Source organism: Podarcis muralis, chromosome 1, assembly GCF_964188315.1.
Source record: "Podarcis muralis chromosome 1, rPodMur119.hap1.1, whole genome shotgun sequence".
In the NCBI taxonomy this organism is placed as follows: Eukaryota; Metazoa; Chordata; class Lepidosauria; order Squamata; family Lacertidae; genus Podarcis; species Podarcis muralis.
In genome coordinates this window covers 57,411,523-57,429,118 of record NC_135655.1, presented here as the reverse complement: position 1 = coordinate 57,429,118, position 17,596 = coordinate 57,411,523, and the positions used below count along the sequence as shown (strand labels likewise).

Below are 17,596 nucleotides of genomic sequence, written 5' to 3'. Positions count from 1 at the left end.
ACCCATTTCTATTCTAAAAGCATGTTAACTCAAAAGTCAGTCCCACTGAGTTCAATGTAACTACTGTAACTCCCAAGTGAGTGAGCTAGAAATTCTCCTTTGAAGTTCACTGATGCCGTGTCTGCTTTCTGTGAGCTCGTATCTATGTAACACATGTTGCCTTTTTTCTTTTAGAGATAGTCAAGTCAAGACTAAGGTGTAAACAAACTGCATGTTGATCGTTTGGCATGTTGATCGTTTAGTGGAGTCTGTAACCTGAAGCATATGTAACCTGAGGTACCACTGTATTGTATTTGTATATTACTTTTGTTTTAACTGCCTTGGTGCCTGGTTTCAAAAAGACACAATATAAATTTAAACCATAATAAATTCCAGTCGCAATGTGTTGCCACTTCCATTGCACAGAGCTTACTGGACCATTGTCTCCACACACACACACACACACACACACACACACACACTTAGCATGTTGAGAACACCAAACACAACTCACTGATGTGAAAGCCGGCTCACAACTTACTGCACACATATGATCTTGCTGATAGTTTAGTGAGAAAATTCAGAACCATTCCAAGAATTTTGCTGCCAGAGTCAAAGGGCAAGATGGTGCCTCCACAATTTTCATGTGCGGAAGCCAACTGGAAAGCTGATTAAGAAGTACTTCCAACACTGATGGTGGAACATCATTTTCTATCACACCTGAGGACAGCAGGCTAGTGTAGGGCACCCAGGGAAAGCCATATGACGTGCTGTTCTGTCCCTCAACCCCCCAGCATCCACCACTAAAACAGATTACTCTTTTATTTAGCTGTGAGTCATGCATTGCAGGGGGTTGGACTAGATGACCCCCGTGATATCTTCCAACTATTCTGTTCTATTCTATTCTATTCTATTCTTATTAAGTAACTTGCTGATTTGTTTAGATATTTATTACTGTATTTTTTGCTCTATAAGACTCACTTTTTCCCTCCTAAAAAGTAAGGGGAAATGTGTGTGCGTCTTATGGAGCGAATGCAGGCTGCGCAGCTATCCCAGAAGCCAGAACAGCAAGAGGGATTGCACCTTTCACTGTGCAGCGATCCCTCTTGCTGTTCTGGCTTCTGCGATTCAGAATATTTTTTTTCTTGTTTTCCTCCTCCAAAAACTAGGTGCGTCTTGTGGTCTGGTGTGTCTTATAGAGCGAAAAATACGGTAGATAGATTCCTTTTTCCAATGTCACAAAAGTTGATACACGTTGTTTATGTGAAGGCTTAATCTTATGTGAGCCTCACCTTAATCTAGGTGGTTACTGAATATGAATGTTAATTAAACAATCTGTGTCTTGAATTTTTGTTAAGTATTGCACTGTATTTTCTTTTTGGCAAAGAGCAGAAGAGAAAATGAGTTGTCCTATTGAATTTCCTCTGCCTACAAATGAACCATCTAATAAAAGAGGAGCAGGGGGTAAACCTACCATAGATGTAGTCAGTAGGTGCCAACTATATTCTAGTTTAGATCTACCAAACTTTTTGCAGATTCTTCTCCAAAGGCATATCTCAGAACTGGCATGAATCTTTCTGGGTGACTGTAATCAAGTAGTCACCTTAATGCATAGTTTTCCATTCAAATTTACAGCATGGACAACCTCTGAGTATCCTGGCAGATATTTGAAAGCTACATGGCCCAGAGATGAAATGTTGGCTTACATAGGGTAGAGATATTGAAGGAAGGTGATTGAGGAGCAGAGAGACAAAAAGTGTGGCACCCGAGGCCTCCATATCTTGTGAATTTACAGCACCAGACTGACAGTCGTATAAATGAGTGATGCTGTACGATGTTCTTTTCCAAGCATACTATGGATCTGGCAGAGTGTCTTCAGTTTTGTGCTGATGTGTCCAGAATTCAAATAATTTGATTCCTGGGTATGACAGGATTGGGAGCATAGTATTACCTTGAGAAAAGAGGCAGGAGAGACAGCTGTACCCAGCTTTCAATAAAGATATTGCATTAACAGCAGCTTCCTGTTTTACTCATGTCACCAAAAAGTCCATTAAGCTGACATGATATTACCCTTTTTTTCCAAGGGCACAGAATTAAAAAGCGACACTGCCGGTAATACTCTCATTTTCCAACCATGACATTGAATAATGGAAAAAAATATTGAATAATGATGTACTTTTCAAATAATGCTGTTGCTGAACACATCCAAAGAACAATATAATTCAGTATCAAATGTCCCAGTTTTCCAGTTTTATTTTTGTGGATCATGATGGGATCTCTGACGATGTGACATTTCTAAAGACTTTTTAAAAAGGAATAGAAGGAAGTGACATTTTACTCTAATTTCTTCATTGCTTTTCTGGTCTTTTTATAAAAGGAGATCTGCTATCTATTTCTTTTTTTTTTTTTCACATTTAAAAACAACTTCTCCAATAATTCACACTCTGTTTTGTAATAAAAACATATGTTAAATAGTGAGGTGCTGCTTTCAAAACAATCCCAATCCCGTCATTCCCTGCTTCTTTCTCCTCTACACCACTGAAGAAGACTCAAGAGACGGCATGTTGGTGGAATGGTTAAATTTATTGAAATGTAGTATGAGATCTGCAAATCAAGAGCCAATTATTAAGCGAGGGCTGCTGAGTAGGAATGAGAAAGGACTCAGGCACAATACAGACTGTCTCCGCAACCTCCCAACAGTATAAAGGGGGGAACACCCCACTCACACCCCCTGGGCATGTCCCCTGCTGCATACAGTAGCTTTCTAGCCAAGAATTGGGTGTATCTCCCCAGCTTTTCCTGGTGAGCCTTGAGGTATGTGGAGGCTGAGCATATTCATCATGGCCCCACAACAAAGCGTTCACTCTAGTGTACCTGTCCATCCCTATGGATGCCCCAGAGCCCATCTCAGCCTGTAGCTCAAGGGGTTGACTCTTGTGTGCCCACAACCTCATAAACCCTCAGGGTAACCTAGTATGTCCTTAAATTGTTCTCCTGCCCCACACCAAACACCCCAGGAGGTGATCACTTCTTTCTCAAGGTAGTCTGAGAAAGGCCAAATTTTCTCCAGAAAAAAATATTTCCTCACCATAACCTCATACTTCAGCACTTGAACCTTAATGAATGGTCCCATTCATGCATCTTGCTCAGAAAGTAGCCATGACGCCTCATATTTCTGCAATGGGTGATTTTGACCGCCAAACTTGACAGTACAATTTGCCTTGTGTGATCTCATCCCTTGCCATCCTTCCTTATCTAACCTATATTTTATTTTTCTCTGGGGCACATATGTTGGGATATCTGGGCTTTCTTTAGAGACGTGTGGGCAAGATTGCTTGGCAGACACTCTTAGATTTTAAAAGGTCAATGAATAGTTGAGCTATTGTGCATTTATATAGGAGCAGCACTGTATATAGGAACAGGACTGCAAAAAATGTAGGACCATGCTGCCTACAATGCTTGCGAGGCCAATTGGGAAATAAATAATAAAAATGAACAAGCAACAACAACAAATCAACCATGAGCCAGGCAGGGGAAGGCAAAAGAAGTGAGATGAGAGGCATAACGTCTGATTTGTGAGGAGTCTTTTCTGCACAAATTTGGGGGTAAGCCGACAATTCAGCAGGGCTATCTGCCTGTCTTCATATTAGAACAATTATCAATAGCACAATACCCATGCCAATTGACAGATGTTTTTAGAGTAGAAATGAAAGGCTTTAAATTGGTACTGACAGATATACAACTAGATTTGGCAAAGCCTTCATGGACAGCCAGAACTACTTTTAGAAAACAGCAGATTTTGCAGTTGTGCATAATGTTTTTGTCCATTGTAGGCACTATGTACGTAATATGTGTTAATTATAGATTATCTGTATTAGGTTGAAGTATAACAGAGATTAATATGGAAGTCCTGTCTGAGGGACTCCTATCCAATCCTGAGGAGGGGAGGCAGTTACTACAGCTCAAACAGCTGTGCCAAAATTTCACTTGGCTGCTCAGCGGCTTCTTATCACAAGCATTTTCTCAAAACCCATCAGACTTCTGCTTGCTACACTGGGTTTATTTTAAATCATTTATAGCCTGCTCTTCATCACTAAAGACACAGAGCAGCATCCACTAACAATTGTAGAACTCATGCCACCCCCTAAAATTAGGGGGGGCTCTAAAGTTTAGTTAAAACCAAAAGTTTTAACTGCTCTCTTAAATAGAAGCTGTGAAGGTCATATTTGGGTCTACTGAGGTAGAACATTCCAGAGGTAAAGGGGCCACAAACAGAAAATGCCCCTTTGAGCATTGTCACTTTATGGTAGGGATATCAGTGGAAGGCTTTGGTTCTTGGGCAGGATTATGTGAAGGTTCTGGTATATGGATTATAACAATTCCATATAATATATATATATGGTTGTGCTGCACGTGAACAAAACCCATTGTAAATAAACTTTCCAACCTTGTGTTTGATTAATCTGTGAGTTTTGCAGCTCAAGTAGATGGTTCTCTTTCTTTGCAAATAAATGCTGGCAGGATTGTACCCAGTTTCCTTAAAGCATCTCCAGATAATCAGTGAATGGATGCCTGAACTGTGTGTACTCCCTTAAGTTCCCATATAAAGAAATCAGTAAAATACAGTATACACTCTACATGCAATGAATGAGAGGGGATAGCTATAGCATTATTAAACCCTTTGAGGAGAAGTGAACAGTGTTGAAGGAAATAACACTCAATCTTTAAAGAACTCAAATAATATAAAATAAAAATTTAGGCTAAAATCCTAAACATACTTACGGAGTAAGCCTTACCAAACATAGCCAGTTTTACTTCCAAGTAAGCATGTACAGTGTTACCTCAGGTTACATACGCTTCAGGTTACATACGCTTCAGGTTACAGACTCCGCTAACCCAGAAATAGTGCTTCAGGTTAAGAACTTTGCTTCAGGATGAGAACAGAAATCATGCTCCGGCGGTGCAGCGGCCGCAGGAGGCCCCATTAGCTAAAGTGGTGCTTCAGGTTAAGAACAGTTTCAGGTTAAGAAGGGACCTCCGGAACGAATTAAGTACTTAACCCAAGGTACCACTGTATCGGGTTGCATTGAAAGGGTTATTGAAACAACAGTGTGTTACTGTGCATGCGGAGAGGATCATCTTTCAAACTCTCCCTGGTTTCATCCTCAAATTGGCAGGAGTAATTCCACTGACTGCCTCATTTTAGAAATCTTTTTGAAACCTATTACAAACCAACAAACAATTTCAAGCAGCACAAATACGGAGGAGAGAGAATTTATGCCACTCATTACCAATCATATCACAGGTAATATTCAATAGCCCACTCGTTACCATTCATATCACTTGATTGACACTCATACCATCACACTGCTTATATGTGGCAGTCACAAAAGCAACAGATGTACTGTCTGTGGGGGGAAATAGCATTTTCTATGGTGATGGTTAGATTTATGTCATACCCTTCCAGCACACTTGCATTTCTCAGGGTGGCTTACAGAAGATAAAAACAATAAAACCAACATGTGCAAAACATTGCAAATTCAGTGGTTCAGCATCCCTGCAACAAAAGAAATTAGTAACGGTTGGTTGGTTGGTTGTGTGTTTGTTGCACTAAAATCTGATTGGCTGGAAAAGCCACTAGTGTAATGAAATAAAAAATAAGGACAGATATCAAACCAGTCATTTTTTTAATTAAATCTGCAGGATCTTACTACACACAACAAATTATTAATATTGCCTAAGTTAATAAAATAGCTGGACAATTTTTTTCAATTAACATTTGTATAGAAATGAGTGGTGATATTTCTCACACTCAATGGCAGCGAAAGGCCTATCCTAAATTCTTGAAATGATTGCTTAGCACTGAAGACTGCAGTCTGGCATTAGTCACATGCCATTAAGTCCCACTGACCTCACAAGTACTTAAACGTATAAAATAGGGTGCATCTGATGCAGCATTGCAGCCAAAGGTTGTACTTTTCATTCTCAAATGGGAAAAACTGGTTTCCATGCAAAAAGAAGCATTCTTTCCACTTCCAGAACTTAAAAGAATGGGAGTTCCATTTTCCTCGCTCCCCTCCCCTCCTCCTGACATTCTCCCATCTTGCATTAATGTTGGGAACATGGTCTCAATAGCGTAAACAGAAAGGAAGAAAATACCCCAAACCCATTTTGTTGCACAACCTAGTCTGCAAGTGTCGAAGCCATAATATCGGTTTACATGTCACTACTATATTTCCAGTCAAGATAACCCATTGTTATTTTATATTGTTTCCCCAGCTTCCACCATCACTTCAGAGAATGTCAGTTTTATCACCAAAGCATGACTGCTAACAGAAATCCACCTGCCTGCTACTGTTCCAGTCCCCAATCTGCAATTGTACATGATGAGGTGCCTGTATATTCTGTTGTATTCCCCCCTTTCCTTAGACAAAGCACATAGATGTTGTGAGTGATAATCTCCTCACCACAGCTAGGTATTTGTGTCACCCATGAGATGGATTTGGAGACCACGAGGCACAAGTGAGCTATATCATCCCATTGATCTTAGTCCACTCATAGATGTCCTGCTCACAGACTATGTCTGAGTTGATGAGAAGGTATCTGTCACCGACACAAAAGTGTTTCTGGCAAGCGGCGCACTTGAAGCATTCCAGGTGGTACACTTTGTCTTTTACTCGCATCGTCATCTCATAGGCCCGGATCCGCTTGTCACAGGAGGCACAGAGGCCATCTTGGCCGAAAAGCCTTTAGAGAGGGGGAAAGAAATTCAAGAACCTTCAGGAGTCAGATTATCAAATGTATTTCTAACTGCGTAAAGTACAAGGAATGTTGCTTGCTCATTTGGCTGCGTTTTGTGAAGGCAAAATAGATTTGTGTAGAAGGACACCCAGAAATTTGTGAAGGGAGAAAGGGTAATGGAAAAGGTGAATGAGGATTCTAATGCTCTCATGATGATTGCCAGTTAGTATTTTCTCCCAGTCTGTTGATTGAAATATTGGCTTTGTCGTAATATGGATTTGTAAGCAATCAAGATGCATTTGTAGGTTCTAATAAAAGCATGTTGAAGTTCATAGAACCATTTTAATAAACATGAATTACAGCAGATTCTGTGAACTGCTAGAAATTCTAGTGCAAATCCAAAAGTTTTATAGGATCCTTTATTTTAGCACAGGCATAGGTAACATGTTACCCTCCCGATAATGTTGGATGACCAATTGCATCAGAACTGGCCAGCATGGCCCATGGTCAAGAGATAATGGCAGTTGTAACCCAACAATTTATGGAAGGCACCATGATGACTAAACCTGTTTTAGCATATTGCAGCCTCACGAAGACACCCCCATAGAGACTACCATTATGGTGCTATGTTTTCAAAGGTTTATCAGTGTAATGTGCATGATACATATTGATAGCATGTGCTTCCAGATAATTAATTAATTTAGGCTACCGCCTGCTGAGTTTGCAAAAATCTAGTTTAATATTCCAGTAGATGATGATATATTGTACTGAATATCAGAGGCCAATATAAATTTGCAATGTTTTTTGCAATCGCACCCATTTCAGAAAGGGCTTGTCAGTTTCCAATGCTGTGCTCATCATACAAAAAGCAGACTGCTTGATTTTTGGAATACAATTCCCTAGGAAACTGTCGCCATTTCCCTGGCCTTCCAGGAGATGTCACTGTTCATTGCTTCCTAGTCACTGTAACAATTGCTACATATGGTGGTTTTTTTTTGTTTTTTTTAAGGTGGCACTAAAGAACCACCTTGGAATGAATCACTTGTGATAGTGGATTAAAAAGAGGAAGAGGGACTGTTTTAAAACACACACACACACACACACACACACACACACACACACGTTCCAGGCAATGTCAGCTTTTACATTTGAATTACAGATGTGGGAAATGCCAAAGCCAATTTAACGGCCTGTGTCTATGAAATTCTTCATTAGTAGACACAGATAATTAACACATTATGCTGTGAAAAGACGGAACACATCCAATTACAAGGCACAGAAAATGCATTAATTTAACAGCCCATATTTTCTGCCATTACAGTGAGAAAATATTCAGCTAGTGGAAATAGGGCTGAATTCTTTTCAGGATGTTGCACGTACACTGGTGATTTACTGCATATTATTACTTTACGCAAATGCAGTCCTACTCAAGCACAACTGCTACTAGAAAAAGCTCTGAAGTGGGATAATTGGGTAGGTTAGCACTTTATTCCTCCCCATTGCCCACTGACACACACAGCCCTGTGAATTTTTGAGGATGCTAAATACATCCAGCTATAAGTAAAGTGTTTCTCTCCCCCGTCATGGCTTCATGGAATCACACATATGAAGTACAAAAGAGATGGCAAACAATCAAGATCCTTGATTTGTAGAAGAACATAGTTATTCTTTTATTCACAACTAACGGGGGGGGGGGGATTGTTGATGCTATTTTTAAAAGTAGAAAATTCAGACAGGATCCTAAGAAAAATTAACTGTGTGTACATAGTGTCTTATGAATAGTGATGGAAGGATCCATCGATTCCAATTCTCTTAGTTCCTGATTTTTCTTAATCTTAATTCCAATTTTCCACATTTCTGCAGCAATTTGTGACTTTTTTTAATTACAAAAAAATCTTCATGTAAATTATTCGGCATTTTAGAGTAATTTTCTTCCTAATAAACATATTTTGTATGCACACATTTTTGCAAGCAATTTCTCCTCATATAGTGCGCACACACATACACACACATATGTTTTTCAGTTATATTTTCAGTTAAATATTCATTTTTTTTGCACATTTCCCCCTAATGTATGCATTTTTGCACACATTTTTTGGTTAAATAACTGCATCACAAAATTTGGAGAAGTGTGAATTTTAAAGATTGGCTGTGCTTGAATTCTCATATTGTTCCGGAAAGTGTGGAATTTGATAAATTTGGCTTTAAATATGAATGCAACTGACTTTCTCCCCCATCCTTAGTTATGAACACTAGTTTTACATCTCTTTACAGCCCAAGGTTACACCCAATTCAGGAAAAGCACATGTTTAAGTGCCTGATTTCAAACCTTTGGAATGGTAACGTGCCTACCTGTGGCGTAGGCATAGTTCTTCCTCCCTTCCCCTTACCATGCCATACTGTGTCTCAAATATCAGTAGTCATCCTACAAAGTGGAGCCTTGCATAAGACTGGACAGCAATTCGTGGAGAAGGTTCTTGTGAGCCCTACCCTGTGCAGCCTGAAGTTCTCCCAGCCTCCTCATTTTAACTGACAAGGAGCTTATCCAGACTTGGCTTTGAGACTAGTCAGTTTCCAACGACTGTATCTTATACCTCTTCTGTGCAGACTGAGCCCAGTTCTTGCACTAGAGTTTTGAGCGTAGACCTACCTTCATTTTTAAAAGGAAGGAAGGAAGGAAAGAAGGAAGGAAGGAAGGAAGGAAGGAAGGAAGGAAGGGAGGGAGGGAGGGAGGGTGGGTTATGTTATGGTGGCTGGTATACCTGAGATAGTCTCTTCGGCACAGTTTCCTGCCCAGTTTATAATATAGCCGCCTTCCCACTTCTCCAAGTCTGCACCCGCATAAGTCACAGCTAAGGCAGTCTTCATGCCAGTACTGGTCGATGGCTTTCAGGAAGTAACGGTCCCCAATGTTCTGCTGGCAACCTCCACATGTTAACAGGGAAGGGGGGATTTGGAGCACCTCATCCACTGGCTCCCTGGTGGAAAGAGACAGCCTTTAGAATACACTAATCCAGCCAAACTCATAGTCTAATAGAAAATCTTCAGTCTGATTTTTCTCCCCTTGTTAATTTAAATTAATTTTAATTTTATATACCAGTACTACCCTTCATCAAAAGACCACACAGTATTATATGGATGTTATATTCAAACATGACATAATATCCATACAATACAAAAAGTAAAACAATTACATAAATGCAATTCATAATAAGAAATGTACAGTAAAAGAGACACAATTTCATCCCAGCAATAAACCCTACAACTCAACCCCTATAGAATACAGTCTCCTAACATATGTTATTGTTTGGTTAGGGTTTTGCGTACAGGGTTTAAAATCTTGAGAATCTCAGTTTCATCTCTTTAAAATAAAGTTTCTGTTCCTTAGGAATGAAAGGTAAATGTGGAAAAGTAGGAAATGCTTGCAGAAGCCTCGCATTGCATAATGTAAGATCCCCAGTGGTAAATGGACTTGGTGACCTGCATAACCTCTTGCCTTTACTCATAGCTAGCAAATGTATGGAGGGAAAGCTCAATTTATATCATTTATACTAATGTAAATTCTAGCCTATTTCAGTGAAAAATCTTGGAATGAATATATATATATATATATATATATGCAGGTTTTGGTGTCCTCGGGTGTCTTCCCGTGTAAAAGTTGGGGTGTCTAGGCGACGTTTCGACGAGGTCTCACTCGTCATCTTCAGGCTGGTGCTTTCGGCTTCTTGTTACTGGAACAGAGCAGGATCTCAGTGTTTGAGTTCCTATAAATACTGTTGAGGAGGTGTGGTGTATAGCCTCCAATGTTCTGGGCAGAGAGGAAGTTCCCAGGCTAGTGTGCCTTTTCTTCTTTTGTTCCTTGATTGCTTGAGGGATATCTTGAGTGATTTCTTGAGTGATATCCTGAGTACCACTTAGGTGGGTCATTAGGTGTGGATTAGTTGCTAAAGCCTTTGTGTCTTGACCTCTTGAACTTTGTGAAGAGTTTTTCTGAGAAGATGGCTGTACTGCATTTAGTTGTGCTCTGGCTTGGCTTCGTGTATAGGGGCGAGCTGTGGTTTTGTGGCCTGTGCCAGCCAGATCTGTGTAGGGATTGCAGGGGGGTGCAGCATCCGGAGGTGCCACCATGGTTTGGCTACTGGATGGTGTCTGTAATTTATCTGTGGAGAGGGTCTGGGTTTGGGTCTGGTGTGGTTGATTGATTGGTGATGGCGTTCTGTGTGCCTCTGGATCTGGTGTCAGTTTTTGTGGGGAGGGCTAATTTCCAGATGTCTGGCAAGCAGGATGTGTCGTCACGCTTGTTCATGTTGTGAGGGTGTTTCTCTATCTTTCGTGTCCTGTTTTGCAGATTCCAAATTGCTCTCTAACATGGAACATCACCACAAGAGAATAATCATGGAAGCCATCGAGATAGAGAAACAACTTACAACAACTGTGTGAGACTGGTAACTTTTATACCCATTTCACAGCTTAACCAGTGTGAGGTACGTTGCCTTGCCTGTGTTCATTTAGCAGATCTACTGCTGAGCCAGGACCATGGCTGCAATCCTTTGCACACTTACCTGGGAATAATCCCACTGAACATACCGGGACTAATTTCTGAGTAAGCATGTGCAGAATTGCACTGCATGTCATCAAATGATATGGGGAGTTTTCAAGGACATGTCCTGATAACTACAGGGTTTCCCCCAGTAGGTTTTCTCTGATATTTATTTCGTTATTTACTTATTGAATTTATACTACACCCTTCCTCCCTAGGACAGCCATTGAGGTTGATATTATGTGCGAATGAAGATGAGAAGGCTAGAAAATGAATATAGCCCCATGCTTCAGAATACTGAATGTTATTAACTACTTCCTCCAATAGGAACCCATAGGTATTGAGTGTTGACAGGAGTGGGGCCAAAATGGAGAGAAATAAGATATTTGTGTGCTTAGGAAAACAGAGGTTTGCATAATTTAATTTAAAAAAAAATCTATGGGGCATTCCCTTAAAAAATGCCCAGCAAGGAATGAGCATGCTCAGTCACCACAGAATGATGAGTGCAAATTCCAAAAGAAAACAGAGTTATGGAATGCCCTACTTTTCCACCTTATGGCATCCTGGAAGATAATTTCACTAGCTGGCTGGGACACTGAACCACAACACCTCAATTAGGGCCAATGACATACTTCAACATTTTGCTGTAGGCCCTCCTTCTAAATGCCCAAAGGGAGTCCATACATATCAGTAACTCTTAATAGTTCCTGATTCCAAGATAGAGCCACTCTGTTATTGAGACCCAAGACCTCCTTAAAAGTCACTGTAGCCTAAAAAAATTGGAGTGCACCAGGTTGGAAAGGCTAATTTAAAGCAAGGACATTTATCTTTTCCCCTGCCTACATAATGAGAGCGCTTTTCAAATGTTATACCTGCACCCTGAACCTGACCGCAGCGTGGGAGATGGTTTTGTGTTAATGGCCCCCACAATTAGCTTTGCCCACCTGATTGCCTTATAGCAATGCCTTCCAATAAGCTCATCAAAAGAGTCCACTGTCCAGCTGTAATATTTAAAAAGGTGCAATGGGCAGAAGTATCTTCAAGGCTTTCCCCCATATGCATTTGTCTGTGGACTGAAATAGGGGTGGGTTTTTTTTTTGAGTTATTCAGTCCTGTACTAACTTTAGTTTATAGGAAAGAATAAATAGAAAACTCTTTGAGCCTTGGTCCTTATGCCATCAAAATGGCACCATGCATGCATCAGGGGAAGGTATCAGCAGCCTCAGGAAAACCTTTGCAGAAGTCAAAGCATCTTCAAGAAAAAAAACCACTTAGGGCTGTAGGAACCACCTTCCCAAACAATGGGCATAGAATGCTTACTGATAGTTGGAATCAGCAGGTCCTGATTGTTAATAATAGTCATCTTTTGTTTTGTTTTTTCAAAAACCGCTAACAAGAGTAGCACCATATACATATGGGAAGATTCAGCTCCAAATTATTCACTGTAGCATGGTATTCTCAAGAAGTAATGCACTTTTCACTCCAGGGAAAAATATTATTTGGGGCTAGGGGCGGGGGCAGGGACAAGGTAAAATAATGACTGGATAAAATAAGAGAGAGGGGGAAAGACATTTCTTAATGTGAATGTACTATCTCCCTGAAAGCTTCTTTGTTCCCTGGATATCCCATTTTGCAATTGCTGTTGAGAATTATTCCCAGCAAAACGCCAGCAGCCTGCCTAGTCAGCAACTCACAGCAAGATATTTTAGCACATGTTTAACCTTAAGCTCATAAACATTGCCACGGAGGAAAAATAAAACCCTCACATTTTCAAAGTTAATCACGTGATTTACTGGCTTACATTATGCCTCTTGCTCAAACCATTAACAACATTCACGGCGTCCTTTTGTCTTTTTGCCCAGGACAGTTTTTATGCTAAATAAGTTCGTTTGAGTCTCTCTCTCTCACAGACACCACTTATACTACATATGAATGATTATAATGCAGGATAAGTGTTTGGAACTAAATTCAAATGTACATTCTAGTCAAAGTAGATGCAACGTTGGCCTTATAGGTCTTTCTAAGTGCAGACCACTTTAAGTCTGTAAAAAGGCCCAGTGGAACTTCTCACTTAAAAGTTATGTGACGCAGTGTTGCCAACAAGAGATAACTGCAGTGCAGGCCTTGGCAAGTCCAAGGTGTTCCCATTCCTGCTACCATATACCTCCCACCAGCAACTCCATAACCCCAGACTGGATCCAGTTTGGGTAAAATCCTGAGGTAAAAGCCTTCTCTCCACTGCCCCAGTCTTCAACGAAATCTTAGCCCACCAGCAGCCATCTAATTTGGCAGCCTCATATTCAACTTTAAAAAAATTAGAAGTGGGCACTTTCCCATCCAGATCACAGTCAGATGCTGACTTCCAGTTGAGGCTCTACTCCTCTGAGGTAGTCTGGGTAGCCATATTCTCTCAGTTGAAGGCAGGCATTTCCTCCTTTCTCAACCAAATCTGTGTGACGAGAAGGCTGTCTCTCACCCATCCTGCTCCTGATTTTTCTTTAATCCCTGTTTACCAACTGGTACAATAGATTCCCAAATGCTCACAATAATAACAGCTAAATTCTAAGGCCGCGAGAGGACTTAAATGTTACACTCAAGGAATAAGTAAGCTGTGTGACTGTATCTTGCTAAGCTCTCAAAAGCAATCTCACAAGAAAGAAGAATTTAACATAATGAAAAATGATTCAACTCCCTCAAAAACGCTATTCAAAGAAGTAAAACTTCCTCAAGTCGCATTTATCTGAAAAATAAATACGGCTGAATCTTGTCTATGTAAAGCTTGAAAGATGATCAAGTTCTCAAGGCATTTCATACTAATTCTTGATTTGCCGTTATGAAGAAACACCTCCTGATTCCATACCTATATAGCCGTGTGAGTGTGCTACTGAATTATTTCACTGTTCACAGCTGCTATTTCTGCACACAAATCTATTTTAAATGATGTTTTAGCACACTAGTCTTTTATGGAGAATGCTGTCAGTGAAGACAGTAGCAATTTCTGTCAGAAAGAACAGAGTTTTTTCGTTGTTGTTCATGACTTGTCATGACTTGTCATGAAAGCAACCATATATTTAAAATTGCATAGGATTGAGAAAAGAGGTGTGGGAGTTCCTGAACCAATACCCAGAAACTATCTCCAAGATATCCTACAAGTCTGCATAAACAGGTACAGGAAGGTTTTGGTTTGCACAGCTGTTGTGCAGTTTGGAATGGTTCTTTAAGACCAGTTTCATGTCCTTTTATCCCAAAACAATGAGGGACTTTTACAATAGTGGGAGGAGGAAATGTTCATAATAAACTTTATGTTCTGGAATGCTGTATGCCGTAACAATACACTGAAAATAGGTGTTAGTTGAATCTCAAGCCCCCCCCCCCTTTGCTGGCAGTTTTGAAAGATTAACGGCACAATCCTATACATGTCTACTAAAAATTAAGTTCCACTGAGTTTTCAGAGGATTACTCTTAAGTAAATGGATATATAGGACTGCAGCCTAAAATATGAATAAGAAGCTTTAACATAGCAGGGGGAAATAGGGAATGGAGCAACTGTAACATATGCACAATGTTTCAGTCGGTACATATGATATATAAGTCTCTGTAAAAGTATCTGAAGTGGATGAGGCCAGCAACTGGTTCTTACCACACTTAATATAAGAGTAAATTCAACTGAAATTAATATAACCTATTTTTCGGAAAGGAGAGACAGACTGATCTGCAAGGCTTTCCAACTCTGATCGAAAACCTATGCACTGTTTTCTGCATGTGGATTCATTTTACAGTATTTTGGTGGTACTTACAGTACAATTCTAACCATGTCTATTCAAAAGACACCCCTATTGAATTCAAGGGTGCTTGGTACATGATAAGAAGGCTTAGAATTGCAGCCTTAAGCCTGTACAGAAGCACAGAATCACATCCTGGTTTTTTTCTTAATACCTCATGAGAACAACTGACAGATGAAATAAATATACACATATATTTAATTAAGTAGGGACATTAAAAGTTAAAATAAGATTTTCTTGCTAGAATACCACAAAGCTACTGTGGTCTTGACAAATAAAATATGACCACCCTAAATAGAGGCATATAGCTTGAATCCTACATCTGTTTACTCAGAAGTAAGTCCCACCAAGTTCAATGGGACAGGTAAGTGCGTAAACTTTAAAAGCCCAGTTCAATGGCAGTGCTAGTGATACAGCAAATTAATCATCTCTGCAATTATGTATATCTGCATTTGTTTGAGAGTACAGCAAGATCATCATGGTAAGAGGTCTACCAGGAAATCCAAATTCTATACTAACTTAAACATTTATTTATTTTTACTTCTTTAACAGCTACGGCTGGGGTTGTGAGTGACAGCAACCACTCCCCCCTCTTCTGATCTCGCTTGTGGCTCATGCACAGAAACTCTCTTGCTGGACATTTTGTTCCAAGTTTCAAACTGGTGGCTTGCATTATGAAAATGTGGAAGTTGAGCGCCAGCACACACGCATCTGATAACAACCTTGACCTTTCTAGTCTAATCAGCCAGTGTGTAGCCGGGCAGGGAAGAAAAGAAGAAAGAGAGGCACTGCAGGCAAACTTGGGCTTTTGTAAAACGGGAGTCTCCCGGCCCCTATCCCTCTGAAGCCACTTTCATCAGCATCACCTAATCTGAAGGACCTGATGCAAAGGCGTTTGCGACCCTAAATGCCCGCTCCTTTCTCCCCTCCCCACTCCCGCCCTCAGCAGGAGCTGGATAGGAAATCTGGTGGCTCTGGTAATTGGCCTCCAACTCAAAATGGGGAACTTGCCTGTGGCTCTGGGTTTCAGTTACCATCCCTGCGAGTAGCAAGGCTGGTTGGCTTAATGCGAGCTTAATGAGATCTTGCCTGGTCCTTGCTGCACAGTCCATCCGTATTCACAACGTGATCGCGGTACAGGGACTGGATCGGGATGGGGAGAGCGGGGTCCCTGAAACACACCTAGTAACCTGGAGAAAGGAAGGTGCAGCCCCCATCGTATTTATTTCTGTCTCTCTCCAAATGGCACTTTCTCTTAAGCCAGCGCTCATAATAATAATAATAATAATAATAATAGTCATTATTCTCTCTCCCCCCCACAACAATCCAGCCCCACGGATTGCCCAGAATCCGTCTCCATTCCAAGGCAAAGTTGGCCCTAGCTCTGGAGATGCGAAGCTGGAGGGGACTTGGGGGGTGGTGGGGGGGACAGGGAGAGGAGGTCACTTACTCGGAGGGCTCGAGGCTTTTCCTTTCGATGGCCGAGGACATTGGCAGCTCCGGGGTCCTTTGTAGTTCGCCGGTGGGTTGGTCTGCGCCGAGATCTGCCCCCACAAAGGCTGCCTGCTCCTGAATGCCTGCTCGCTACCCGCGGCAGAGTGGCACCTCCGCCCCCCTCCCGCTCCCCAAGGACATTCGCAGGATTTCCTCCTGTAGCACCAGAGAGAGAGAGAGAGAGAGGTGGGCTGGTGCGTGCTGGATGCTGCTCCTGCGACGATGCCTCTCCTGCAAGCGAGCGCGCCTAGCTAACCCTTAGGATCTAACCTCCCATCCTGGCTGCGCCGACGCTCCTCCTGCGAGCGACCGGGGCAGAGAGAGGCTGGAGCTGCTGCTGCTGCCGCCGATTGCTCCGCGCCGCCGTCTCCCGAGCTGTCACTGCTGCTGCGTTGGATCCCGGAGTCTCCTCTGCTGCTTGCCTTAGGTTTGCTGCCTGGGCAGCTCCGGGCGCGCTCGAGAGAGGGGCTCCTGCTCCGCAGAGGCAGCTGCCAGCATCTCCACCAACAGCACCATCCCCATTATAGTCGAAGTTGCTGCTATTATTACCCCACTACTGCTACTACTACTATTATTATTGAAGCTGGCTCCGCGGTCTGTCCTCTCTGGTTTCACATCCTCTTTCCTGCTCACGATTCAAATACAATAGAAGGAAATGACACTTAAAGAGACAGCTGTCTATTTCTTAACTGGGCTCCTGGGGATTCAAGCAAGCCCGAACAGCAGCATCTCTCACGACTGAGTTGGCTCCTTAAAGGGCCAGTCTCTCTCTCTCTCTCTCTCTCTCTCTCTCTCTCTCTCTCTCTCACACACACACACACACACACACACACACACACGGGGGGGGGGGGAGGCTGGGACTCTGCTTAAAAAAAGGAGTGTGCTGGTGTCTTTTTAATTGAACCATGCAACCATTTGCTAGCAAATCAAGCTAATTGAAAGTTGCCTAATAGGTTAGGTTCAGGTTTAAGTGCCCAGTATTTCATTAACCACAGCACTGCCTGAGGTCAAAAGTGTGTCCGTGGGAGGACACATAAAACTGAAGAAGAAGAATTATCTT

At 41.6% G+C, this 17,596-nt stretch overlaps 1 protein-coding gene across 1 annotated transcript; it reads right to left on the bottom strand.

Moving 5' to 3' along the window:
* Positions 1–5,649: 5,649 nt before the first annotated feature.
* LMO2 (LIM domain only 2) lies at positions 5,650–16,833 on the bottom strand. The gene is made up of 3 exons (XM_028728293.2): positions 16,493–16,833; positions 9,483–9,698; positions 5,650–6,726 (listed from the first exon to the last, which is right to left on the bottom strand). The coding sequence occupies exons 1-3, from the start codon at positions 16,531–16,533 to the stop codon at positions 6,507–6,509; spliced, it is 477 nt and encodes a 158-aa protein (XP_028584126.1). The 5' UTR covers positions 16,534–16,833; the 3' UTR covers positions 5,650–6,506.
* Between the last annotated feature and the right edge of the window lie 763 nt (positions 16,834–17,596).

What these genes read in the sequence shown, in the direction of transcription:
- LMO2 (XM_028728293.2), bottom strand. Translation starts at nt 16,533, where the DNA reads ATGTCCTCGGCCATCGAAAGGAAAAGCCTCGAGCCCTCCGA. An exon ending in AAAAGCCTCGAGCCCTCCGA is followed by an intron (nt 9,699 to 16,492) that starts GTAAGTGACCTC and finishes TCTTTCCACCAG; the next exon opens with GGAGCCAGTGGATGAGGTGC. An exon ending in TGCCGAAGAGACTATCTCAG is followed by an intron (nt 6,727 to 9,482) that starts GTATACCAGCCA and finishes CCCTCTCTAAAG; the next exon opens with GCTTTTCGGCCAAGATGGCC.